The 26,542-nt window shown below is 62.3% G+C and overlaps 2 protein-coding genes across 2 annotated transcripts; one reads left to right on the forward strand and one right to left on the reverse strand.

Annotated features, from left to right (window-relative positions):
- Positions 1 to 392: 392 nt before the first annotated feature.
- EZH1 (enhancer of zeste 1 polycomb repressive complex 2 subunit) lies at positions 393 to 15,801 on the forward strand. Its single transcript, XM_040617631.1, has 20 exons — positions 393 to 475; positions 1,129 to 1,249; positions 1,830 to 1,958; positions 2,259 to 2,378; positions 3,410 to 3,530; positions 4,158 to 4,331; positions 5,245 to 5,347; positions 5,624 to 5,787; positions 6,639 to 6,730; positions 7,486 to 7,666; positions 8,481 to 8,677; positions 9,085 to 9,176; positions 9,730 to 9,770; positions 10,255 to 10,380; positions 11,449 to 11,627; positions 12,282 to 12,377; positions 12,717 to 12,798; positions 12,943 to 13,023; positions 13,427 to 13,511; positions 13,630 to 15,801. Exons 1-20 carry the CDS (start codon positions 465 to 467, stop codon positions 13,688 to 13,690), a joined length of 2,256 nt encoding a protein of 751 aa, XP_040473565.1. The 5' UTR covers positions 393 to 464; the 3' UTR covers positions 13,691 to 15,801.
- Positions 15,802 to 16,158: 357 nt separating this feature from the next.
- On the reverse strand, positions 16,159 to 25,576 carry CNTNAP1 (contactin associated protein 1). The gene is made up of 24 exons (XM_040617789.1): positions 25,431 to 25,576; positions 23,659 to 23,760; positions 23,218 to 23,411; positions 22,963 to 23,110; positions 22,512 to 22,715; positions 22,258 to 22,442; positions 22,032 to 22,175; positions 21,335 to 21,596; positions 21,106 to 21,255; positions 20,866 to 21,037; positions 20,670 to 20,776; positions 20,446 to 20,565; positions 20,100 to 20,303; positions 19,852 to 20,008; positions 19,604 to 19,731; positions 19,306 to 19,473; positions 19,011 to 19,229; positions 18,694 to 18,933; positions 18,355 to 18,591; positions 18,070 to 18,197; positions 17,839 to 17,932; positions 17,486 to 17,719; positions 17,312 to 17,359; positions 16,159 to 17,224 (listed from the first exon to the last, which is right to left on the reverse strand). The coding sequence occupies exons 1-24, from the start codon at positions 25,507 to 25,509 to the stop codon at positions 17,034 to 17,036; spliced, it is 3,915 nt and encodes a 1,304-aa protein (XP_040473723.1). The 5' UTR covers positions 25,510 to 25,576; the 3' UTR covers positions 16,159 to 17,033.
- Positions 25,577 to 26,542: the final 966 nt, after the last annotated feature.

Consider the following 26,542-nt stretch of genomic DNA (forward strand, 5'->3'; position numbering starts at 1 on the left):
GCCCCGGTGGCGGGGATGGGGAGGGGGGACAGAAGGTCAACCGGCATCACCCCTCGTCCCATGGGACCGAGCAGTAGGGTCGGGTCATGGGCGAGCCCACGGCACCGAGCTGGTACCGGGGCGGGCTGGGCACCGGGCTCGGAGCCACCGGGTCGATCCGTTCCCACAGCCGGGGGCAGGGGATTCTCCGGGCTGAAACAAGCCCGCGGGGCTTCACCCGGTTTCTGCCGCTATGGACCTGCGCCCCGCCCCGCCGGGGGAGCCCCGGTCGGGCCGGTCGGCGCGGGACCGACCGGGGCTCCCCCGGCGGGGCGGGGCGCGGCGCGGCTTGGGGCGATGGGGCGTGGTCTGGGGAGAGGAGGCGTGGCTTTATATGAGGAGGCGTGGCTTGAGACAGGGCGGGGCTGTCCCGGGGCGTGGCGCATGCGCAGTCGCGCAGGGGAGCGCGGCCTCCCCCTGGCGCGATGGCCGAGGAGTGAGTGCGGGCGGGGAGGGGCCGGGCCGGGCCGACGGCGCGGGGGGGACCGGGGGTCCGGGGAGCCCCGCGGTACCGCCTGGGGATGGGGGTGGCGAGGCCGGGCCCTGCTGCCCCGCTCCTGCGGCGCCGGCCGGCCTTGGCCCGCTGCAGTGCGTGTTACCCCTGAGCCCCCCCGTCGGTGCTGCGGCTCCCGGGGCGGGGTGGGGCGGCTGGGAGCCCCCCGGTGCTGTCGCCGGGCCGGGCCTTGTGGCTTCCTGGGTGGGGGGAGCAGGGACAGAGCCAAGCCGGGGGTGCACCGCTGCCCAACCCCCTCCTCCCCAGGCCTGCAGTCCCCAGCGGTGCATCCCGGGGGGGGGGCTCCCCCCAGCGAACATCCCCTGGGCCCGATCCGGGGCAGGCGGGAGGTTCTGCCTGTGGTGGGGTCCCGGTCACTGGCTTCACTCCTGCTGCATCCCACCTCCACCAGCCCTCCAGCCTTTCCAGCTGTGGGGGGTCTGTAAATAGAGGGCTGGTGTGGATTTGCATGTTTTTTTCCTAGTTAAAGTCTATGATGCATTTAAAATCCACAAGGATTTATTTTCTCTAATAGTGCCTGTTTACAGGATTAAGCTCTCCATCGTTTGCTAGTTATTCTTTCTGTACTTTTACAGAAAAATGGAAATCGCCGCTCCTCCGACATCAAAGTGTATTATATACTGGAAAAGAAAAGTCAAGTCTGAATATATGCGTCTTCGGCAGCTCAAGAGGTTTCAGGCGAACATGGGAGCCAAGGTAAAGGCAGAGGTAGCCCCGGCTGACGGGTATTTCCTAAATACTTTGCTTTAGCTTATGGTATTTGAGCAGCTCTTGGAGGGGTGCTTCATCCTGAGAGCTGATCAGCTCAGCTGGAGTTGCAAGCTGGGTAAGTTGGAAGAGATACCGCTGCTCCTCATCCTCCGTGATTAGCCCTGAGCTGTGCCATCAGCATCTGTTGTACGCAGAAGTCGGTCAGCTAACGACTACCAGCGGACTCATTTCTACTTGTTCTTTAAAGTATTTCCCTGCTTGAACCTGAGTCGGTGGGTTTTGGCTGACTTACTCCGGCGCTCCTCTTCTTGGCAGGCAGGATTTTAGAAGAGGTTGGCTGGGATCATCAGGAGTTATCAAAAGCTACGGGCTGTTGGGTAGATTTTGTAGATTTGCTAGTCTTGTACCAATGCTGAGTTTAATTGGGATTCCTTCTAATCGGCATCATCAGTTTGAACTGCTCTGCCTTGCATACGTGTTGGTACTTGAAGGAAAATCTCAGGAGGGGTTTTAATGTTCTCGGTGTGACTTCTTAAATTGCAAGTGCTGCTCTCTCTCGCCGCAGTCTCTGTTTGTGGCCAACTTCGCGAAGGTTCATGAAAAGACTCAAATTCTGAATGAAGACTGGAAGAAGCTTCGGGTCCAGCCGGTGCAATTGATGAAGCCGGTCAGCGGGCATCCGTTCCTAAAACAGGTGTGGAGCAGGAAAGGGACACAGCAGCAGAAAGTATGGACTCTAGAACCAGGGCTTCGCACGGAGTTGTGAGGATACGGGGTTGTTTTTCATGTGTGCTGTCCTGTGTCAGTGTCAGGCCGTGCCTTGCGCTCTTCTGGGATGCAGAAATGGGCAAAAAAAGGCAACCCAAAGGGTTTTCCTGTGAGGGAGTCCCCAGGAGTGAATGTGGGGTTTCCGTGTGTTTGTCCTGAAGTGTGATTTTTACCCTCTGCCTGCAACTGCTTCCCAGTTTCCTCACTGCCCTTCTCTGTATTCCAGTGTACAGTTGAGAGCATTTTCCCGGGATTTCCAAGCCAGACGCTGTACATGAGGACCCTGAACACGGTGGCGCTGGTGCCCATCATGTACTCCTGGTCCCCGCTCCAGCAGAATTTCATGGTACGTAGGGAGGTGCTGGGGTGCAAGGTCTCGGTGCGGTTGCGGTGTAATTATTGCTTGGTTGTGGGGTGATGATGCTTTCTTCAGCTCACTTGTTTCAAACGATGTCTGCTCGAGAGGTGATGGAAAATACTGGTTTAGTTGCTTGTTTTGTTGAATCCCACAAAACAGCCTTGAATCCGCGTTGTCTTACCCAGGTAGTCTCTCCTTTACACCTGACTCCTTGATAGGGTCACCGTTATTCCATAGGATTTAAGGGGTAAATATGTTTTGGGGGTGTTTTGTTTTCTTCTTAAGATTGTTCTTCCCTTTTAAATGAAGAGTTGTATTTCTTAGCTAGATCCTTTCCTTTGTGACTGGATTACCCTGCTGGTCTCATCATAAAGATGCTACCGAGGATTAGTTCTTCGGTCGCTACCAGTAAGGGGAGTGATTTAAATGCCGATTTTGATGTGGCATAGTTGGGATTATTTGTTAAACAAGCAGGTGGTGCGTGGCTAGCCTGGCTCTTTGCCTGGCGTGGGGTGTGGATGTGTTCCTGGCAGGCTCTCTGAAGCCTCCTGTGGCACTGGGGGACGGTGGTGCCACAGCAATGAAGGCCCAGCGTCCTTGCTCCTGTGGTTAACGTGACAGTGCTCCTCAGCTTTGGCTTTGGCCCTCCATGGAGCAAGTTACTGGTTCGCCTTTCACCGTTCCAGTTCTACTCTGCCTTGAATGCGATCCCTCTGACACTTTTTGGCTGTTTATTATTCTTGGCAACATGTGTGTTTCTGAGTTTCTGTAAGCCTTGGAGGCACTGCTCTTCTTTTTCAAAGCAAATTGCACTTTCAGGGGTCAGAGTTATGCTTCTGGCGTGGGATAACAGTGAAATGTCAGTGATGAGACATGTGAAACCGGAGCTGGGGAGGCCGAACCTTTGCTTTGTCCAGTGCTGTCTGCAGGTCTGAACGGACAGGAGCAGCCTCGGGTGCACAGCCTGGCTGGAGACCAGTAAGCACTGGTTTTCTGAACTGCGTCTGGTCTCTTTTCAGGTGGAGGATGAAACCGTTCTGTGTAATATCCCTTACATGGGAGATGAGGTGAAGGAAGAAGATGAAACTTTCATTGAAGAACTCATTAATAACTATGATGGGAAGGTTCATGGAGAGGAAGGTAATCTAGGAGCAGTCAGCACTGTCCATTCAGACTCTTGTAAACAACATATCAAAGTAGTTAAAATGTCAAAAGGTGGCAGCAGTAACCAGCTTTTCTGTGGAGCTCTTAGGGCAGAAAACCAGGAACACGCCTGCGGGTCTGGTTTGCAAGGACTCGGTCCTGCTTTTTGATACCCCGCTCCGTTCTAGGCCCGAGGTGCTCTGGAGCTGATGCTTCTGCTCACGGGGGTTCACAGGTGTGCTCTGGGATGCTGAAAAATGTGCTAACGGTTAGGAGGAGCTCGGCAAACTCATTCCACTTGTGACCTTAGCCAAGACTTTAATCAGCCTTTTCAGAAATTAAAAAAGCCAGTATGATTCCCTACAGTGCTGCCTGCCCCATCATAAAACTCTGCCTGGAGGGAGGAAGGCAGGGGAAAGCTCTCTGGTGTGGCCTGCCCTCTGATTGCTAAAAATGATACTACTCCTGTGGCTCTCTAGCATTAAAATCCCGCCTATCCCTGCAAAATTAAGAGGAAGGTTCTGGTTGCTAATGGTGTTGTGGGGCTGGCTTGTGATTTACCACCGTGAGGAGTGTGGAAGACGGTGGCGCTTGCGCAAACCGACTGACATCTCTGTGTTTTAGAAATGATTTCAGGGTCAGTCCTCATCAGTGACGCTGTGTTCCTGGAGCTAGTGAACGCCCTGAATCAGTACTCGGATGAGGAGGAGGAAGGACACAACGATTCTGAGGTTAAACAGGAGGATGGGAAAGAGGAGCTGCCGGTCACAAGGAAAAGAAAGCGAATTGCAGTGGAAGGTGGGTCTGACCACAGAAATTGGGGTTATGTTGGTCATGTTTCCATCCTGCCCTGCCCGAGTAGCTGGCTGCTGCTCTCCTGACGTCACTGGTGGTTATTAACGTGTTGCTAAGGGTAGCGACCAGCTTGGCAAGTTCTGGCGTGGTGGCAGTCAAAAGCAGAAGGGAAATCAGTTGTTCTCACTGTCCCCTGTGGACAGGGTGAGAAGTCGCCAGCTTAAAGTGTGGTGAGGAAGAATTTAGATGAGTCATCTGGAAAAACATTTCATGGTAAGATTAGTAAAGCAGCAGGGTATTATCCGAGGAGGCTGTGGGATCTCTGCTGATGGAGGTTTTAAAGTGCAAGCACCTGTCAGTGAGTTTGGAGGTAGATCTGATTCTGCTGTAGGCCAGGGAGGTGGGGACCCTCTCAAAGCCTTTCCAGACCTGTTTTCCACATATTAGTGCTCCTCTTCCCTCCTTTGTGCCACCTGGAGGTCTTACTGCATGGGGAAAGCTCTGGTTTGTGGGATTTTCATGTGTCCTGGGTGACCTTAGGAACGCTGACTGGTAGTTTCATCTTTGTCTTTGGTTTGTAGCGATGCGGGTACAGCACAAATACCAGGAGCTTTCGCGGATGTAGAAAAGCATTGTCTGCAAATCCTGTCTTGGTAGAGATAAAGAGGAATACTCTTAAGAAGTCGTTAGCACTTCCATCAAATCCTTACACTGCTCTGAAAGCAGCAGTGTGCGCTGCATCTGGAAGTGGCTTAGCCTGCTTGCAGGAGAAGAGGTTTATCTGTTGTGTATGGGATTATGTTTCTGCCTCTTAAAATACAGTCCTGAGTACCTACTGGAATCGCTCGCTGTGGAGGAAGGAAAGACCCGTTCGCACCCAGCTTAACTGAGGAATTGTCTGTCTTCTTTTTCTTAGGTAACAAGAAGTGTTCAAAGAAGCGGTTTCCAAATGACATGATATTTACTGCTATTTCTTCTATGTTTCCCGAGTACGGCTTCCCAGACGATATGAAAGAGAGGTAGAAGATCTCTACTTAAGTTGTCTGTTACCTTTCTTAGCAAGAGTCGAAATCCGTATTTCAGAAAAAAACCAGCACTGTGCTCTGACCAGAAAGTAGAGCTCGGCTGGCCGCAGGCACCGCGAGCAGAGCGGTTTCGGAGCGTTAGAAACTTGAGTTTTCAGCCTCAAGGCAGCTGGGTCGGAGTCCTGCTGGCCCAGTTAGTACCGTAGTCGTGTAAAACGCCCCGGATTAGGAAAGCGTGCCCATCTGTGGGTGTCTCTGTTTGTCGAATAGGTACCGGGAGCTCACGGAAGTGTCGGACCCGAACGTGCTGCCGCCGCAGTGCACTCCCAACATCGACGGGCCGTGCGCGAAGTCGGTCCAGCGGGAGCAGTCCCTGCACTCCTTCCACACCCTCTTCTGCCGCCGCTGCTTCAAATACGACTGTTTTCTGCATCGTAAGTGCAGTCTCGGCCGGACGCTTCCCTAGAGCCCTTTTCTCCTCATTTTTCCTCAGTGCTTCATACCTCTGTACGCCTTGCTTAGTGTCTGTGCTGCAGTCTTTAGAGGGTGGTGCCTCCCCGGAGTTTGCAGTGGAGCCTTAGGAGCTGACAGGTGCCCAGAAGCCTTTTATAAAGACGGCTCCACTCATTTCCTCAAACGGATGGTAAAGCGACCTGCGTGGCCGTCCCCTCTTTCTCACCATTGTTCAGCACGCCGCGTTCGAGCCTCCTGGCAGTTTGTGCCAGAAATACCGCCACGACTAGACTTTACTCTTGCTTTGCAGAAGCTCGTCAGGGAAAGGCATGAATGTTTCACTTCCAAAGTCTGGACATGCCCCTGTGTTTTGTTGCCTCACTGGAACTTACAGCTTCATCTTAGTCATGTTCCTGCGGTTTGTCCTGCCAAAGCCTATTGGATACTGATTAGCTGTTGGACCTGCTGTTTCCCAGGTCTAAGGGCTTCTTTGGAAAGTCACAGGACTCCTTCCAGTGAATTATTTATTAAAAGATATAATGTTGAGATCATGTGGTCTTTTTGTTTCAGTCGGAAAGCAGATCTTTTTCCTATGGCCTCTCCTTCCCAAGTGTTCCCCCACTGCTGCCGAGTCCCCGTCGTGGGTTGGAGCAGGGCTGGCCAGGAGGTCCTGCCGCCTCGTTCCCTGCTGCCGGGAGAGCTGCTCGGGTGCTCTTGCTGACTGCGCCAGGCTCCCACTTAACCTTCGTTGAGCTCGTGCTGCCCTGTCCCTTGCAGCGTTGGGGGAGACTCTTGGAGGATGCAATAGTAAAGATAACTATTATTTTTTCAGCTTTTCATGCTACTCCTAATGTGTACAAACGAAAGAATAGAGAGACCAAGATCGAGCCAGATCCTTGCGGAGCAGACTGTTTCCTCTGGCTGGTATGTTTCTGCGTTGCTGCTTTTGAAACCACGAGAGAAGTGGCCTGGCCAACCCTGCTCTGCAGAACTCTGTGGGTCCTTTTCGCAGCTTTAATGATTTTTCAGAATTAGTTCTAATCCTCATTGGATTCAGGGACGTATGAATCCAAATGCAGACCTTACCAGATGCGTATTTTAGCAAATCTGCAATGAAGACCGATATCATAGCTGGCAGATGGGAAACTGTGGTGACAGATGATTTCTCTGGACTCAGTGCCGCGTTTGAAAGATGAAGCCCGGGTTAAAAATGCCGAGGAAGGAATCTAGCCTATGTGGGGAAGGCTCAAACTGCTTTGAAAATGATCTTTCAGAAATGCAGCCTAGCTGTCTTGCCGGGGATCGGAGCTGGTGGCAGGGAGGTGGGTGCGCTCGGTGGTGTCGGAGCTGGTCAGCAGGCTGGGACACGGCGTGTCCTGGGGAGCTGCAGGGCTGGAGCAGAGGGAGAGGCCAGGAGAGCGTCATTGTCAGGGCAGGAGGCGAGGGAGCGGACTGGAGGACCAGGGAGCCTCTTCCCACCAGGCAGCGATGCTGAAGGAAGCAAAGCAGGAATGTGCAGTGCTGGCAGGGCCTTGGCAGGTGCCAAAGGGGTAGTGTCTGGTGGATCTTCCACCTTCTCTTGGTGGTGGCAGGGCAGGGCTTGTCCCAGGGCCTGTGGAAAAACCTTTCTGTGTTCCCTGGTCATCTGCCACCCGCCTTGTCTTCTGCTCTGCTTGCAGGAAGGAGCCAAGGAGTTTGCTGCGCTGCACAACCCCAGGTCCAAGTGCTCGGGCCGGCGCCGCCGGAGGCACCACGTGGTGGGCGCTTCCTGCTCAAACAACCCGGCTTCCACCGTCGCCGAGACGAGGGAGGGTGACAGCGACCGAGACACGGGCAACGAGTGGGCCTCTAGCTCCTCGGGTACGATGCCAGCCCCGAGACACCCCGCGCCCCTCCGGCAGCGCGGGCAGTAAGGACAGGCAGCGCCTTGCAGCTGGGGCTCTCCCTGCCTTGCCTCTGCGTCCTGCACCGGGCTGTGCCGTGCGGGGTTGGCAAACGCAGTCGGTGTCTCCAGCTGGGCTTAAGGAAACATGAGGGACACCTGCCCTCGCCGCTGCGGGGTTCACCGTCCTCTCCCAGGAAGGAGGAACGTTGTCAGGCAAAGCAAGAGCTTTGCTGGGCCCTGCAAAGCCAAGAGCCCTCAGCTCTGAGCGCCTGGCTGTGCGTGAGGGACGTGTCCCAGCCCCCGCGCTGTCCCTGCTGTGCCATGGGGGAGCTGCCGGGGCAGGGGGCTGGTCTGTGAACCTGCCAGGGGCGAGCGCTTCCTCGGGGCTGCAGGCGAGCACAGGGAGCCAGGGGAGGTGGTGCTGGCCGGGGCAGAATGAGCTCCCAGGGGGCGGAGGGCTCCCGTGTGTCCGGGTCCCATCTCGGGTGGGAGCGGAGAGAGCGGCTTCCTCGCCCTCGGGCCGCTCTGGTGCTGCTGCCGGGCTTGGAGGCCTCTGTCCTGGGCCAGCCCTGGAAGGGGAAGGTGGCATGGTGGCTCTGGTGCTTCCAGGGGGCCAGCGCCACCATCCAGCCAGCGCTGGGCTGCCCAGCTGGAGGCAGGAGCGCGGTGGGGAGGCTGGAGCGAGACCAGGTGTCGGGCACTGCTGGGGGACCGCTGCCCTCCAAGCTGTGATGGCAGGGGCGTGTGCTGCCATGCCGGGTTCGGCCTAACGTCTGCCTTCCCTGCCAGAGGCAAACTCCCGCTGCCAGACCCCCACCAAGCAGAAGCTGAGCCCAGCCTCCTCCCAGCTGTTCGCGGTGGAGACGCCGCAGGAGCCCGTCGAGTGGACGGGAGCCGAGGAATCGCTCTTCCGTGTCTTCCACGGGACCTACTTCAACAACTTCTGCTCAATTGCCAGGCTGCTGGGGACAAAGACGTGCAAGCAGGTGGGTGCCCAGCAGCAGGAGAGGGGCCCTGGCCGCTGCTCCCCTGTTGTTTTTTCTTCTCTGCCACAAATCCCTTCCAGGAGTATGTTGCGTTAACACGCTGTGGAGGTATTCAGTGTTGTTGTTTTGCAGCAGAACGAGCCCTGTGCGTGCCGGGTGCTGGTAGCTCCCTCCAGAGTGCCTTGTCTGAGGGTGGGCGTGCTTGGCAGGGTGGGCACTCTTCTGTCCCAGGCAGGAGAAGCAATGACACCAGCGGTCAGTGAAACTGGGGGCAGAACTGCAAGCTCGCTGGCGTCGGGACTGGGAGCTCCCCTGTGTGTGTTTGCTGGCACTCTCTTTATGCTTTAGAACAAAACAACTTGAGCGCACTGAACTTTATTCTTCTTTTTGCTTCTGTTCTTCGGTAGGTCTTTCAGTTTGCAGTGAAAGAGTCGCTTATAACAAAACTGCCAACAAACGAATTAATGAATCCATCCCAGAAGAAGAAAAGGAAGCACAGGCAAGTGTTGGACAAGCTTGTTTTGTTCTTAAAATGCAACCAGATCCACTGCTTTTTGTGCCAGCGCATTCCTGGTAATCCCCATCTGGCTCCCATCTGCGCACACGTCCCGCTGTCGCACAGGGCTGCTGGTGCTGCTGGCCAGTGCTGGCCCCTGGCCAGTCTCCCTGGTGCTGCTGCCCCGGCCATGAGGCTCTGCGGCCCCGTGCTCAGCCCCGGAGGGCAGGGCAGGATGGTGCCCGCCTGCAGTGCCGCACCGCTGTGGGAGGGCCGGTACTGCTGCCCTGGGAGCAGCCTTGGCCTCAGCTCCCTGACTTACAGCCTCCTTTTTGTGCGCTGATCCCAGCGTGGCTGGTGTGACTCTGGCTGTAGCGTTTAACTTAATTTCTGCTGTAGCTGCATCGTTCGTACGGTCTTTATGGCTGGCTGGGGGTTATTAATGCACGCAGCCGCCCAAGAGCCTCGCTGGAGTCGCCTGTCTGCTGCTGCCGCGCTGACCGGCGGTGCTGAGCAGGTCACGCGTCCCCTCAGACCCCCTGTGCTTCTCTTGCAGGCTGTGGGCTGCGCACTGCAGGAAGATTCAGCTGAAGAAAGGTAGCGTGTGCTGTGGCCGCGTGGCGCGAGGTTGCGTGGCCGCCCACCCGCGGGGTCAGGTGCTCCGGCTCCAACTTGTGCAGCAGGACGGCCGCATCCTGCTCCCCAGCCCGGTGGCACAGAGGGGGAGCAGGTCCCCCCACCCCGGGCTCCTCGGGGTGCGGCGGGCTGGCCCCGCTGTGGCTGTGCCGTGGGGATCGCCGCCGTGCCGGTGCACACTCTGGGGCTGTATGTGCAGCCAGGGGAGGCGAGGTTTGGTGGGCAGCCCCGCGGTAAAAGGGGCTGTTTGGGGCAGAGCAGGGGTGCGCCATGTGCCGGTGATCACAGCCCTGGGTCTGCGGGAGCTGGGTGCTGCTGGGCTCCCTGTCCTGTGCAGGGAAACGGGGAGCTTGCACCTCCCGTGCTCCAAAGTCCCGAGTGTGCTGCTGTTAAACGCTTCTGCAACGTGCAGCTTCTAATCCGGGCGTTTCTTCTCTTGTTCTAGATAATTCACCTACCCAGGTGTACAACTACCAGCCCTGCGACCACCCCGAGCATCCCTGTGACAGCTCCTGCCCTTGCATCATGACTCAGAATTTCTGTGAGAAGTTCTGCCAGTGCAACCCTGACTGTAAGGAGAAACCTAGGCCTGTCGGGCAGGAAAGGAGCCAGCTCTCCTGACACAGACCAGAGGGAGGGTGCAGAGCTGGGACTTGCTGGAGAGGCTTGTTTTATTCCTGCTTTATTCCTGCACTCGGTGCTCTATCCATCTGCAGCAGTTGGATGAGCAGTCTGCTAAAGTCCAAAGGGAAACTGTTCCATGCCGCCCCGTGACTCTCAGCAGCTGAGATACGTGTTCCTGCGAGAACGCTCAGCCACGTGTCTGTATCCAGCACCAGCAACCTGTGGGTGATGCTGCTGGTTCCCTGAGAGCAGGATGTGTGGCCGGCAGTTAGGGTGGGAGCTGGGTTACTGCTCTGCCACCGTTATTTTTTTTCCCTCTGGGCTTCTGTTCCCAGCTCTGCAATGGAGACAACCACACTTGCCCACACCGGTGGGGCTCCTGAGGGTGGATTTATTAAGGGTTGTGACACAACTTGGGGCTAGAAGGACAACAGGGTGACAGGGAGCCAACTCGGGCTCCAAATTCTCTGTACCGATCTGTGACATTTATATTATCCAATATATTGGATATTATTGGATATCCAGTATCCAATACATGTAGTTTATTTTCAAACTGCACATAATTAGTCCCGAGAGGCAGAGCAGCAGCTCCAGCTGTGCAGATGGGAAGGACCCTGTGTGTGGTCTGTGCTCTGCGAGGTGTGAGCGGTGCTCAAATCTCCCCTGCACTCGGAGCGTTGCTGTGATTTACTTCCAGCTCCTGGGTGCCCAGGCTGCTTTGTGTTCCCCTTGTCTTGTGTCCTAGTGACTCGGAGGGGTGGGGGGGCGCAGGAAGGCGGACTGGGGGCTGCTGTCTCCGCAGCCCAGAGCAGCGTGGATGTAGAGTTCTTTATTAGCACAAAGATTCCTTCCTTACGTTAGCAGGGTGGCCCTTGGTCACGGGCAGGTTTAGTTCTGTGCCTGCCAGGGCGAGACCTGGCTCGGGAGGAGCTTCTGTGGGGCAGGGACGCTGCGTGGCCCCCCCTTGTTGGCTGAAAAACCTCAGGGTGCCAACCCACGGGCTGTGTTGCTGCAGGTCAGAACCGCTTCCCAGGCTGCCGCTGTAAAACCCAGTGCAACACCAAGCAGTGCCCGTGCTACCTGGCTGTGCGGGAGTGCGATCCGGACCTGTGCCTGACCTGCGGGGCTTCGGAGCACTGGGACTGCAAGGTGGTCTCCTGCAAGAACTGCAGCATCCAGCGAGGTCTCAAAAAGGTACCGACAGCAGCGTGGCTCTGGCACGCCGGCAGGGAGCTGCCCGCAGCGTAGAGCCGGTAAACGGAGCCCGCGGTGCCTCCGTAGGAGCGGGGGTGCGAGCTGCCTGCGGCTGCCTGAGCAAGGAGGTCTGGAAGAGAAGCTGCTCTGCCCCAGGCTGCTTCAGCGTTTAACCTGGAGTATGGGTTACGGATGTGACAGTCGGGAGACGGGAGTTGCCTGGGGAAGGATGAGAGTAAGGGAGCGTAAAAAGTGACTCCAGGGACAGGTTTAGTCTTGAATTCTGCTGGTCAGGTCAAGGGATTGGATGTAAAAAAAGACAAAAATTCAGAGAAAGATGCAAAATTAGTGGGTGTTAAGTGATGTGCAGCTGCAGCCTGATGGTGCTATGACCTGTAGGTCTCTAGGGAGCCGTGTGTCACCTTAAGCCAGGGGATGCTGGATAGGCACTGGCTCCCCTTTGCTCCTTGACCTTGTGGTGTTGGGACTTGGAGCGTGGCAGCCAGCACAAGGCGACTCTTCCTGGGCACTGCCCTCACCCTGGCGTGTGCAACTGTGCTGGGAGGGCAACTGGGCTGCACCGGGGTGCGATCTGTGTGCTGGGAGGTAGCGGGCCTGCCAGCCGTAACAGTTTCCTTTTCACCTTGGCTCCAGCACTTGTTGCTGGCACCGTCGGATGTCGCCGGCTGGGGGACTTTCATCAAGGAATCTGTGCAGAAGAACGAGTTCATCTCCGAGTACTGCGGTGAGGTCAGTGCTGTGCGCTCGGGAGGCTGCGGCCGGTGGAAGTGCCTCCTCCAGCCGCTGGCGCGGCGGGGACGGCGTCCCCACCGGGGCTGGGCCGCGGGCTCGCTGACCGGGCTGAGCGATTGACTCTGTGGGGACCCATCTCAGCACCTCTAAGCTCTCCCCCGTGGAGGAGCGTGTTGTGGACGTGCTGCTCCCTGGGAGCCCAGCTCGTGTCTCTGCTCCCTCCCTGGGAGCCCTGGCGAGCTCCTGCCCGGTGGGGTGGGAGGGCAGGGGGGTGTTCCCGGGAGGTGGGCGAGCGCTGCGGTGCCGAGTCTCTTTCATGGTGTTCTCCTTCTCCAGCTTATTTCACAGGACGAGGCTGACCGGCGAGGGAAGGTCTACGACAAGTACATGTCCAGCTTCCTCTTCAACCTCAACAACGGTAACTCACCGGGGGAGGCTTGGGCTTCCTGGCCAGGGGCTGCTGGCCGGGTGGGCAGTCTCAGCCCCTCTGTTGCCCGAGCGGCAGGCCTGTCTCTACACTACAGTTTTCTTCTGTTTTGTTTTTTATTTTTTTCTTTAACAGATTTTGTTGTTGATGCCACCCGCAAAGGAAATAAAATCCGCTTTGCCAATCACTCGGTGAACCCCAATTGCTATGCCAAAGGTGAGATATCCCGGCCCAGTCAGAGCTCGGTGTGGGGTTGGCTCTTGGGGGTCCTGCTCAGCTCTGGGATTGCAGCGGATTCTCGGGGGTCCCAAGTCACCCTGAGCTTGTGAGAGCAGCAGAACCTCAAAGACTTGGACAAAGTCTCCTCCTCTCCGCAGCAAATCACATTCCTGGTGGCGAGGGCCCCCGGTCGCTCTGCAGTGGCCGTGGCCTCACAAGGAGAGGTGGCTGCTAGAGCGCAGCGGGGAGCTCCGGGGGGTGCACCCTGTTCCTGCTAGGCAGGAGCTCGGGTGCCGTGGCCCCAGGGGGCTGGCAGGCGGCCAGGCAGGGCAGAAGTGCTGCAAGACCTCCCGGCCTGAGCTGGAGCTGCACCTCTCTGATGTCATCTCTCTGGTTGCAGTTGTGATGGTGAACGGAGACCACCGGATAGGGATCTTCGCCAAGAGAGCCATCCAGGCGGGAGAGGAGCTCTTCTTTGATTACAGGTACCTCGGGGAGCCGCTGGCTGGGGACTGGGGCGCAGGGCTGACCCCGCTGTCTGTGTGCACGTTTGCGAGGAGCGCAGGAGGTCAGCGCAGCGGCGGTGACTTTCCTATCTTGTAGGTACAGCCAGGCAGACGCCCTGAAGTACGTCGGCATAGAGAGGGAGACGGATATCATCTAGGCTCCGTGCGGGGCGGTCCCCAGCACCCCTCGCTGCTGCACCTTGTAAGCAATGCCATGTTTGCTTCACGCTGACATGACTGCTGCTGCTCCCGTTGCTGTGTGTGTCACAAGTGCTACTTGCCATCCGGACGCCCAGAGAGAGACTCAAGGCAGGAGTGTGAGCGGCTGGTGCCGGGGTGGCAGCTTTGCCAGCCCTGGGCTGGGGCAGGCTCCGGAGCCTCGCTCTGCAGGCGGCCTCCCGGGCTGGAGGGAGCCCGTGGACCGAGGCAGCGGGGCCTCGAAGACAAGCGGTGGTGCAGGAGGAGGGACAGCTGCAAGTCCTCAGTCTCTTTCTATTTTCTGCTGGCTGCTGGAAGAACAGCAGTGAGTGAGGTACTGCCTGCACCGAGAGCCGGGGCGCAGCTGAGGGGCTGGTGCTCCCCTCCAGCCCTGTCCCCTGCGATGGGCTCCGCTCTTGGGTGTCGCCTCTTGCTGCCTGTTTTGTCCCGTTGACGAGGACAGCGACAGGGTTGGAAGCCATAGAGACGTGGCTGCAGCAGTCCCTGGGCCCCAGGCTGCTGTCACTGGGGCTCAGTTTCCCTCTGCCCCAGCTGGCTGGGGGACAGAGACCGCCTGGCCAAGGGTGGGGTGGCACGATGCCTGGGGACGGGGAGAGCAGCACTATGCGAACCGTCACTTTGGGTAGGGGTGCCACTGGGCTGGTTAGAGACAATGTCACAGGGGTGCTGCTGCAAGAGGAGTCCGGAGGCGGCAGGAGCCCGTGAGCCTGAGGAAGCCCTTCCAGCCTGCGGCGTTTTCTCGTGGCTGTGGGGTGGCTGGCTGGCTTGTAGCTTTCCCCAGCTGCTCTGCTGCGTGGCCCTTCTGGGGCTGGCGTGGGGACGCTTCTGCCGGGCAGCTTTGGGGCTGCGGCAGGGATGGTCCCGCGGGCCAGCTGGGGCTGCACCCGGAGCAGGAGATGGGCAGGTGGTTCCTGACTACGAGATACCGGAGCTGGTTCCTCCACCCTCCTCTGTCAGGACGGTCCCTGTCAGAGCGGCGTGGGCTCCGTGGGAGCTGCCGGGGCCTTCAGGAGCCAGCAAAGTGGGTCAGGAGCCTTTCGTTGCACAGGACTTGAATGTTGCTGAGCTGAGGTTTGCAGAGACCTGCTGCTGCCTGCAGCCACCCAGGGATGGCTCCTCAGAGACCTGCCGTGGGGTTTCTGACCCTGGCCCTGGGGATAAAGGGGATATGTTCTCTGGCAGGGTGAGGTTTGGCCTTAGCACCCCATGCAAAAAAAGAAAGAAAAAAAGCACTTTAGTCCTTCTCAGCCGGCAGCTGGGTGCCGTGTACGGCTCGCGGGCTGGAGCGCCCATAGGTGTCCCAAGCTGGCTGGTGTCCCCCAGCAGCTCCTTTGCAGGGATGCTGCTCCGGGCCTGGGATGAAGCAGGCTGGGAGGGGGGGCTCCTCCCTGAACAGGGCCTGGGGTGACCCCCAAAGGATGGGGCTGTCCGGCTGCCTGCCCAGCCTGATGCTGGGGGCCAGCGCTGGGCTCCCAGGATGGCACGAGGAGCCCAGTGGAGCCCCGACGTGGCACCAAGGGTGCCAGAACCACTCTCCCCATTTTGTGGGGCTGCGGGGAGGACGGTGGGCACTGGCTGGGGGCACCGCGCAGGGGTGAGCAGTGCTGGGGCCCTTGCCCTGCTCCTCTGTGGTGCCGTGGGGCTCCCAAGGTGCAGCCCCGTCCTAGCCCTGTGGTCCACAAACGCAGAGGGGTGCTGGGTCTGCCCCAGGAGCCGAGCCCTCCCTGGCACAGCCCTGTGCCGTGACTTTTCCAGCCTCCCCGCCTGCTGGTGAGGCTGCCCCGTCCTTCCTGCTGTCCGTGATGCCCTCCTGAGGCTGGGAGGGGGTTGGGTCTGTCTGGAGCAGTGCTTGTACCCCAGCACCTGCCTGAGCCCTGTTCCCCGTCTGCTCGGCTCGCCCTGACCTTGCTCTCAGCTCAGCATCCTCTGCCACTTTGGCCATATCTGCACTACGCCAGGCTTGTGTCTGTGGTTTGTTGATGGTGAATAATAATGCACTTTAAAAATAACGTGGCTTGTAGCCTTTGTCATAATAAAGTGGTAGCAAACATCCTGCGGTTTGCTGGCCTCTGTTACCCTAGGGAGCAGCTGGCAGCGGCGCATCCCCTGCCTGTCCTGCCTGCTGGCCCCTGCACGGTGGTCGGGGCTCCTGAGCCACCGGCTGCCCAAATCCCCACCAGCTCAGGGCTGGGAGGTGCTGGGGAAGGCAGGACGTGCCTGTGTGGGTATGAGTGGGCTGCACAGCATCCATCCAGCCCTGGCGCTCTGCATCCTGCTCCGGGAGGGGGAATTGCGGTTGTCCGGGCTGGTTCCTCCCCCAGGTACAGGCTGAGCCGCGGTGGGGACAGAGGAGCTGCTGCCCCTGTGTGCCCAGGCTGCCGAAGCCAAGGCTGGGGAGTGTCAAACGCCGTCATTCTGCCTTTATTTGAGTATCTTCACATCTCATTCAACAAAACGGGGTTTTGAAAAATAAAGTGCCCAGTGGAGCTAGGCCTTTGGGTAGATAAATGCATTTCTGTAACGTTGCCTTACCACAATACAGCAAGTGAACAGCTTTCCCTGGGCTGGAAGTAATCGGCAGGACCGGCGCTTCGTACAGAGAAGTAGCAAACTACAGACCACGTACCATGACGCGCGGAACATGACACCCGACAGGAGCTTCCGTTTGGTTTTTTATACAAACCGATAGAATAAAAAAATCAGAGTGTAGTAGAATATCCAGCAACAAAAATGGTAGAAAGGATCTGTACCTGATCGTATGAAAGCAGCATCTCGGCAAAGTGCAGTGGCGTCATGCGTGGCAGCTGTCGCCCGCATGGGCAGGGTATTGCTCGGCGCGCCCCGGGCTGTGCCCCGAGGCTGGGGGTGGCGTGGCTTCCTTCGTGGCTCTGGCTAAGCGAGCAAAGCAGCGGGTAAATCTACGCGCGGGCATCGCTAAGGGGGCAGCGGGAGCCGGGGTGGGCTGCCCAGCCCCAGAGCTCCCGGCCGGAGGCAGGGCAGGATTTGGCAGCTGGTGGGAGGCAGCAGCCTGCCTCCGGCGTGGGGGGCTGCCGGCGTGCCCGGGGCCAGCGGGGCTGGGGCTTGGTGGGTCGCGGCCGCGCTCCGGGGCCGGGTCGGTGGTGGCCGTGCGGAGGAGCTGGCGGTCGGTGCGGTCCGGAACGGTCCGGAGGTGGGTGTTGGCAGTTCAGGTGTGCTTGGCCCTTTGGTCCCGCAACGCTCGCTCGTCCCCGGGCGGCTGCCAGGGCTGCGGGGGCTGCAAGCGCGTCCCACCCCCCGGCCCCACTAGTCCCCTTTTGCCTCCTCCAGGATCTGGGGCAGGTTCTGGTCCTTGCGCACCGACAGCGGTTTGGCAGCGCTGCCATAGTCCTGGATGGCCTTGGGCTCGTTGGTGTGGTAGGAGCCCTTGTAGCGGTGGTAGTAGAAGTACAGCAGCACCAGCAGCGCCCCGAGCAGCAGGAGCAGGAAGATCACAACTGCGGGGGGAGAGGCAGTGTTGAGGGACTGGGGGGACACAGGGGCAGGGCAGAGGCGGGGGGACACTGGCCGGGCACTCCACTTACACCCGATGATGATCCCAATCCAGCCGTCGTCGTGCACATGGGGGAACTCTGCAGAGATGGAGTGGGGTGGCTGAGACTGGGCTACAGCGGGGTCTTGTCCTGGAGCATCCCCTCTGCAGCTGATGCTTGCCGGCGGGGGCTCCCTCCCCATGGGGGTCCCACCGCGGCACCTACCTGTGCCCATGTACCAGGGGTCCATCTCGGGAGGGATGAGGATGGTGGTGAGGGGGAGCATGGAGGCACAGCTGGACTCCACCAGCTCCCCCCGGATGCTGTAGGGCCGCATGACGCTGGTGGGGTGGAAGATGGCTTTGAGGGGGACGAGGCTGTTAAACTTCACCCCCGAGAGGCAGCCTGAGAAGCCGGGCGTGTTGTAGCGTTGGATCTCGGGGTCAATCACACCAGTCTCTGCGGGGGCACAGAAGGAGAAGGCTCATCCCCTGCGAAGGGCAAGGACTGTGCTGGGCAGAGGAGACCCCAGAGATCCCAGCGTGGGAGGGGGCAGCCGAGGGCAGGACCCAGCTCACCCATCACGCGCCCCAGGTACAGGTTTTTAGGTGAGTCCAGTTTGCTGTCCACGAACAGGGTGAACTGCTGCTCCATGACGGGGAGATAGTCCACCTGGGGGGCAGGCACACGGCGTCGGTGCCCGCTGAGCCTGCTCTGCCTCCTGCCTCCCTGCCCATGCCCCCTCCCAGCCTGGCCCCCAGCCCCGCAGCCCCCCAGATGCCAGCGGGGTGGGTGCCCTCGCCCCGTACCTGGGTGTACAGCGTGCGGTGCAGGCGGGTGATGTTGACACGGTGGGGTCTCCCGTCCGTCACCGGCTTGGTGGTGAGGGCGAAGACGTAGGGGCTGGTGCCCAGCTGGTAGCGCAGTTGCAGGCTCCCTGCGAGCAGAGCAGGGCCCTCAGCGGTGCAAGGGCTCCCAGCAGGCGAGTCCAGCCCCTCCGTAGGGCTGGTGACTGGCATTGAGGGGGAGGAGGGTCCCGCGCAGCGCTTGGGGGGGCTCTGGGTGAGCCCCAGGGCAGGGAGCCCTGTCCTCACCATCATCCTTGATGAGCACGGCCATGTAGTCCTTGACGAAGGAGCTGACGTAGAGCAGCACGGCGGGCGCCGAGGTGGTGCTGAAGCTGAAGCTGACCTCCTCGCTGGTGAGGTTGTAGCCAGGCAGGGGCTGCCAGGGGCTGCTGACGATGCTGGCGAACTCGCGGGCGGCGTACAGTGACACTGGCAGGATGTTGTACCGCACCCAGGTGCCCTCCTCGAAGTAGCCGCCGATGTCTGCGGGGGGACCCACAGGGTGACGGGACCGCCGGCTCCTCTCCCCCACCCCAATGCCGGGGAAGGTCCCCAGGCTCGGTTTGGGTGGGTGCAGCCCCTCACCGTGGTTGCAGAAGGGCCCGGTGAAGGCAGAGACGCTGCAGTTGCAGCTGTAGTGGCTGTAGCGCTCGACGCAGAGCCCGCTGTTCTGGCAGGGCACCGGCGGGTTCTGGCAGTGGCCGGTGCAGTTGACCCGCACGCCCTCCGTCTCGTTGGCTTTGCCCTCCAGGTTGAGTGTCACCCCATTCATCCGCAACGCCCGCAGGCACCCCAGGAACGGGCGCATCTTGTGCTCCGCCGCGCCTGCAGCGGGGCCGAGACTCAGCGCCCTGCGGCACACGGGGACATGGGGACACTGGGACACGGCTGGGGGCTCTCACCGACGTAGAGGGGTCTGTCAAAGTCCAGGCGGACGAAGCTCTGGGGGGGGGCTGGCCGCACCACCCAGGGCAGCTTGTCCACCCGCAGCCGTGCCAGCTTGACGTTGAGCTCAGCCTTCACCTGGTGCCACTCGTCATCATTCCAGGGCACCGTTGACCGGACCGTCAGGTTCTCGTCCCCATTCCCGATGTCGTAGGCAAACACCACATCCTTGGTGGCTGCAGGGACATGGTGTCGGGAGGAGCCCCCAGCCCCGCTGCCCCCCACGCCCCCGCTCTCCCTGCCCGCCCGTACTGTTGAGCTCGATGCGGATGTAGTTTCGGGTGCCGGGGTTCTCCAGGAAGACGCCGGACAGGGCGGTGGTCTTGAAGTAGAAGGAGATGTCGAGGCTGTGGTTGGCCTGGAAGGTGGGGAAGAGCAGGGCTGCACCCCTGTTGAAGGAGATGGTGTTCCAGGTGTTGCCTGCGGGGAGCAGGAGGGGCAGTGAGGGATGGGCATGAACCCCCAGCAGGCAGAGGACCCCACGGACATGGACCCCCACAGGCACGGGCCCTCTGCAGGCAGGGGACCCTCTGTGGGTCCGGTCACTCACGGTCTCCATAGCACCTCAGAGGCCCCAGCAGAAACTGGGCTTCAGAGCCAGAGCGGTTGGTGTCTCCGACCACCACCTGGGTGACGGGCAGGTGGTCCACAAAGGTCAGCAGACCCTTGTCTGTCCTCCTGCAAATGGCATATGCATTGCAGGAGCCGGGAGGGGCTTCTGCTTCTTTGCCAGCCTGCACCCCTGCCTGACCCCCCCTGGAGCCTGCCTCCTCGTGCCTGCAGCCCCCCCCGGCTCACCACAGCGCGTGGTCAGCATCGCAGTTGCAGAAGTACTTGGGGTCGGCGCAGTTCTTGTCCAACCCGCAGGCGCAGCGCTGGATGCCCGGCCGCGAGCCCCCCCAGTAGTAGTGCCGCTCGTTGTTTCGGCCCATCCAGAAGCTGAAGGGCAGCCCGGCTGCGAGCACAGGGGAGGGTGAGGACATGGTCCCACAGCATGGACCCACGGCACGGCCCCGCGGCACGGCCCCGCTCCCCCTGCCACTCACAGGGGGTGTTGAGCAGGCGGGAGCTGTAGCAGTGGAGCTCGATGCGCTGCTCGCAGTACTCGGAGGCATTTGCCAGCGCTGACACCTCGGCCCAGGAGGCGTTCCAGTACTCCACGGCCCCCAGGTAGGGCTGGTCCACGCTGGAGCCCGTCACCCGCGTGGCATAGTGGCGGTTGTGCCGGATGATGGTCCATGCTCGGTCCTCTGCAGAGGCAGGGGGCTGTTAGGACTGGCCCCCGGGGACACCCCTGCTCCCTCCATCCTGCTCTGGCACTGCTACACAGGCAGAGGCTGGTCCCTGGGGGCACCGGGCAGGGGGACCCCCATGCCCTCCCGCTGCCCTCACCTCGGATATCACAGTACACGGTGAAGGGCTTGAGCGGCCCGCTGCCATCCGGGTCGATGGTATAGTTCCCCGAGGTTTTCCCACTGACCCGGTAAGCATCACATGACTCCTTGTAAAGGGCTGGAAGAAGGAAATGGGGCTGGGGTCAGCGCAGGGGGGGCACTGGGCAGCAGGAGGGGCCGCAGGTGCCCATAGTGCCCCCGACCACGAGGTCCCAGGCTCACATTTGTGGCAGGTCTCCCCCTTGTACCCCGTCAGGTCGCAGATGCACATGAAGTCATCCCAGGACTGGATGCAGCGGCTGTCGTGCTCACACAGGTTGGGGGTGCACCTGAGAGCACAGAAGGCTCCTGTCCTGGCACCAGCGCAGCCCCCCAGCCCTCACCTGCTCCCAGCCAGCACCCCCATCCCAACTGATACCTGTCTGTGATGCCGCAGACGTTGAAGAACACGTTGAAGTACTGCGCCAGCCGGTGCCGCACCAGCAGCTCCACGTCCACAGGCTGCATGTCCACGTTCAGCATCTGCAGGCAGCCGTGGAAGGCTGTCTGGTTCGACCGGCAGCCGGTGACCGAGGCCGGCTTGGGGCAGCCTGCAAGGCACAGTGGGGTGAGCGGCCCCCAGGCACCCATCGCCCCTGACCCCCGCCCCGCCGCCCACCTCCAAAGAAGTACTGGCTGCCGGTGCGGAGCTGGAAGGGGTGCGCCACTCGAAACTCAGCGCCATCGTCATCGTCGATGGTCACCACAGCCGAGCCGTCGCGTGCCACCAGCTGCACCGAGTGCCAGAAGCCATCATTCAGGCGATGCCCTGCGTGGGGAGAAGAAGGTGCATGGGAACGCACCGCTGCCAGGCCGGCCTCCAGCCCCACGCCGGCTTCCCAGCCCACCTGCGGCAAACTCCAGCTTCTTCTTGCCAGGCTGGGCGATGGAGACGTTGATCTGCCCCTCGCTCAGCACCACCTCCAGGGAGCCCAGGCGGTCAGCAAAGCTGGTGTAAAGCAGGAGCCCGGCGGTGTCCCAGGAGCGAAAGCGGAAGCTGACGGACAGGCGGTTCCTCCGCGGGATCCCCGGCACCCGCACGTAGTTGTTGATGCCAGCAAAGGTGATGGGGTTGTTCAGCTGGTCCTGGCAGTAGTGGCCTACGCTGCCCTGGGGGTGACCACGGGAGGCAGTGAGGAAGGGGACGCTCCCGTGGCAGGGAGCCCCCCCATCCCCACAGCCCTGGCCCTGATTGTCCCTGCTCAACCCTGTTGCCTGGCAGTGCTGGGCAGGTGCCCCGGGCCATGGACGACCTCATGCAGTCAATGCAGCATCGCATGGCTGAGCATGGCCACTGCCTGGCCTCACGTCACCCCACAGCCAGGCTGGGGACCTGGCCCCGGGGAAGGGGTCACCCCGCAGCAGGGCTGGGGACCTGGCCCAAGGGGTCACCCCGCAGCGGGGCTGGGGACCTGGCCCAAGGGGTCACCCCGCAGCAGGGCTGGGGACCTGGCCCAAGGGGTCACCCCACAGCGGGGCTGGGGACCTGGCCCTCCTCCAGAAAAGGGGTGTTGTGTTCGCACAACAGATCCCCCAGGGCTGGACCTCGAAGCGGATGTTGTGTCTCCGGTGCCGGGCCAGGTCAGCGATGTTGACCCCATTGAAGATGATGTTCTCCACGCAGCCGCGGAAGTTTTGCCGGTAGGTGAGGTGCTGCTTGTCCTGGTCAATCACCCCCCCGAAGAAGAGCTGGGAGGCACAGGGAGGGCTCAGCCCCTCGCCGGGGGACACCGTGGGTCAGCATCCCAGCAGCTCCCCCAGCAGCACCCACCTCGGTGTCAAGGTCCAGCTGGTCGAAGGTGCCGTGGCAGCGGAAGCGCTTGACCTCTCCGTCCAGCGTCAGGTTGACGTGGTGGCCATAGCGCTCGATGTGCAGGGAGTGCCAGTGCTGGTCATCCAGGAGGCTGCCCACCTCCACCGTAGTGTGGCCCTCGCTGGCGTGCAGCGGGCTGCTGCCTGGGGAGGGGCAACCTCAGCTGGCAGCCCCCCAGCCCTCCAGCCCCCCACCCCTCAGCCCTGCCTCACCTAAGCTGATGTGCAGGAAGAGCCGGGCTTGCTTGAGCTCCACCGTGATGTAGTCACCCTGCGAGCCCTCCCCATGCATCAGCACCCCGTCCTGCTCCAGTGTCTTGAAGTTGAAGGAGATGTCATCCTGGAGGGTGCTGATCTTCTTGGCCCGGAAGCGGTAGGAGATGGCATCATCCCCATCGAAGTAGAGCACATGGGACCCTGGGGAGAGCAGAGCAGCCCCAGCCACGTCACTGCCCACAGCAGCTGACCACCCGGCGCAGGGAGCGCTCCTTTCGGCTATGGTTTGTGCCAGAGCTAACGAATGCAGACCTCTCGGACACAATTCCCTCTGGGAAAGGGTTTTCCGGGTGTGCTGGACCCAGGGGCTGGTCCCCTGCCACGTGGGTGGCTGGGCCAGGGTGCCACCCTGTGTGGGGCTGCCAGAGCCCCCGGCCTGGGTACTCACGGTAAGGGCAGCCGTAGAGGCCCAGGCGCAGCCCGATCTTCCCGCGCGGGTTCCAGGCCACCGGGATGATGCGGATGTAGCGCGCGAGGATGGGGTAGTGCAGGTCGTGCCGCACCACCCCGCTCTCATTCACGTTCCCAAAGAATGTCTGGGGATGAAGGGCCACCATCAGCACCTCCTTGCTCAGGGCTGGGGGGGGGTGTCCACTCCCCCCAGGGGACCCTCTCCCCTAGGGACCCCCGGGCTCCCCCTTACCCAGTTGCTGCCCTGCTGGAAGAAGGGTTTCCAGCTGGTGGGGTGGTCTCCGTAGAGCACGATGTAGCGCGTCAGCCAGTCGTAGGTGTTGAAGGTCCCCTGCGTGGCCACCGCATTGATCCGGTGCTTTTGCATCAGGTCGATCTGGAGCCAGGGCTGCTTGTCACGGGGGTCGGGGGACCAGCCGCTGGTGCCTGCGGGGGCGGGGGGGGGGGGGAGCGGCTCAGCTGGTCCCACAGCCTGACACCCTGCAGCTCCCAGCTGACTACAGGTGGGAGCTGGAGGGCTGCGGGGCTCTCCCCCACCCCTGGGGGATGCTGAGGGCTCTGCTGTGGGCACCCAAGGACCCCTCAGCCCTGCGCAAGGCAAGACTTTACCGGGAACAGCCCCTGCCCACTGTCCCCCACCCCGCTTGCACCCCAGTCCCGCGGGGGGACTCACTGTGCAGCCGGGCAAAGCTGGACGAGTAGAAGATGTTGTATCTGGAGGAGGCACCGATGGATGAGGAGTAGAGGGGAGCAACAAGCTCATCGTAGCAGGGTCCTGCAGAGAGAGCAGGGTGGGGGGCTGGGCTCGGGGCACTGAACTGGGTGGTGTCCCTGCAGCAGCTCCCCCAGCTCAGCCCTGCAGACCCTGCAGGCTTTGCCGGGTCTGGGGACCCTGTGGACCCCACAGACCCTGGGGGCTCAGGGGACCCCACGGGCTCTGTGGGCTCCAGGGACCCTGCAAGCTCTGGGGGCTCTGGGGACCCTGTGGGTTCTGGGGGCTCTGGGGATCCCATGGGCTCTGGGGGCTCCAGGGACCCTGCAGGTGCTGGGGGCTCTGGGGACTCCGGGGACCCTGCAGGCTCCAGGGACCCCACGGGCTCTGGGGGCTCCGGGGACCCCGTGGCTCCGTGGGCTGGTGGCGCGGCGGGTCCGGCTCCCGCTCTCCCCTCCCACTGCAGCGGAGCTGACACACCTCTGCGGGCCCCGGCGCCCGCCGCCTCCGCACTGACGTGGGCACCGGGACCCCCCCGCCCCGCCCCGCCCCACCCCACCGGGGCACGGTCCCGCGTGGGAGACCGGGGGGTCCTCGTGCAAACCCTCGCGGCACCTGCAGAGGATGCTCTGGCGGGGCCGAGGTCCCGAGCCCCTCGCAGGGCCCCCCCCGGCGGGGCCGGGCAGAGCCCGGGCGCGTTTGCTGCACCCCCAGCCCCGACTGCAGGGCCAAGGGCAGCCGCGCTGCGCCCGTGCTGCATCACCCCTGCCTGCATCATCCCGTGCCTCTATCGCCCCCGTCTCCATCATCCCCTGCCTGCATGGTCCCCCGCCTCCATCATCCTGTGCCTCCATCATCCCCTGCCTGCATGGTCCCCCGCCTCCATCATCCCGTGCCTCCATCGCCCCATCTCCATCACCCCCTGCCTGCATACCCCCCGCCTCCATCGCCCCATCTCCATCACCCCCTGCCTGCACGTCCCCCGCCGCCTCCATCACCCCCACCTCTATCCCCCGCAGCCAGCGGGTCCCCGGGCCACTGCGGCCTGGGGGAAGGGGCCAAGTCCAAGGCCCTCGGCTCAGAGGGGCCGCAGGGGGCTGCTCGGTGAGGCCAGGGCCCTGCCAGCCCCCGGGCCTGAGCAGCCGCCCCCCAGCCCCACCCTCCCCGCGGACGGGACCGGCCCGGTGCAGCCCCTCGGCGGCGCTGGCCGAGGTTCTGACGGAGCCCGGCCGGGTCCCGCGGGGGCGCCCCCCGCCCCCGCCGGGATGCTCCGACACGGGGCCGAGCTGGGGGGGCTGGGGGGCCCGGGGACCCCTCTCCGGTACGGACATGGGGCCGCACCGGGCCGGGGATGCGGCGGAGCGGGGCGGATGCCCGGGGTAACCCGGGCATCCCCGGGCATCCCGAGTGCCCCCGGAGGCTCGGGGCGGGTGCGGTGCCGCCGGCGGGGGGCGGGGGGGCTGCGGCGGGACGGCCTCGGGCAGTGCGCGGGGGGTGGGGGGTGGGGGGGCGGCCGCCCGTGTCCGGCGGTGACCTTGGGGACGACGCGGAGCGGGACGGCGGGGGATGCCATGGGGTGCCCGGGGGAGAACGGGTGATGCTGGGGAGAACTGGGGGGGGGGGGGGCGGCGGGGGCTGCTCGGGCGGGCCGGGGCGGCGGGGGTGCGGGGCCGGGCGGCGGGGGCGGTCCCGCATTGCGGAGCGGCCGCTCCCGGGGCTGCGGCCCCACTTACGTGCGAGGCAGCGGGGGCCGGGGCACAGGAGGCCGGCGCAGGCGGCGAGCAGAAGCCCGAGGAGGCGGCGAGCGCCCATGCTGGAGCGCACCGAGCGCCCTGGGCGCCGCCGCTCCCGGTGCTGCAGCCGCGCGGCGGAGCGGGGCCGGCGGCTCCGCCCACGGGGCGGGGGGGGGGGCGGGGGCGGCGGGGGGGGGGCGGGGGCGGCGGGGGGGGGGCGGCTCCGGGACCGGCGGGGGGGCGCGGGGGCCGGGCTGGGCGTAGCGCAGAGCCCCGGGGCCCCTCTCGGCGTCGCCCCCGCGGCCGCGCCCTCGGGGGATGCTCCCGCCGGGCACCCGGTTCCCCCGGTCCTCGGTACCGCTGCCCCGTCCCGGAGCAGCGCGGGGTACCGGCTGCCCGGGGCTGCAGCCGGGCCACGGCTCGTGGGCTCGGGGACTCGGGGGGCCTGGGCAGAGCGGGGCACGGGCAGCGCGGGGTGTGGAGCGGGCAAGCGGGGCCGTGCACGGAGCTCCCCGGGCATTACCGGTCCCCGCGTAGCCCCCGGCCCTCGCTGAGTCCAGCCCTGCCCTGAGCCCCGCTGGGACCGGCAGCCCCAGCTCCCTGCAGCCCCGGACTCCCACAGCCCTGCAAACCCACAGGCCTGGACCCCCACTGCCCCAGCCCCCTGCAGCCCCAGCGCCCCACAACCCCTGCCTCCCACAGCCCCAGCTCCTCGCAGCCCCACGCCCCCCCCAGCCCCGGACCCCCAAAGCCCTGCAGCCCCACAGCCCTGGACACCCACAGCCCCAGCCCCCCATAGCTCCGGACCCCTGCAGCCCCAGCGCCCCACAGCCCCAGCCTCCCGCAGCCCCAGCTCAGCACCCACGGTGGGGGAGGATTGGAGCGATGCCCACCAGCCCTCCCGCGGCAGATGTGGTGCCAGTTTGTAATCAAGCTGCAGATTAAGGCCTGCAGGTTTTGGGGTCGCCTGTCTCTCCAGTGGTGCAGAAGACGGGATTTAGCCTGTGGCTTTTTGCAAACATCTCCAGACACTCCTGGAGGCGATGGCGGGGGGCTGGCAGCTGCATGGCCTACATATGCTGCCTGCCCCACAGACCATGGAGTGCCCTGTG

This window comes from Falco naumanni, chromosome 18 (genome assembly GCF_017639655.2).
Source record: "Falco naumanni isolate bFalNau1 chromosome 18, bFalNau1.pat, whole genome shotgun sequence".
NCBI lineage: Eukaryota > Metazoa > Chordata > Aves > Falconiformes > Falconidae > Falco > Falco naumanni.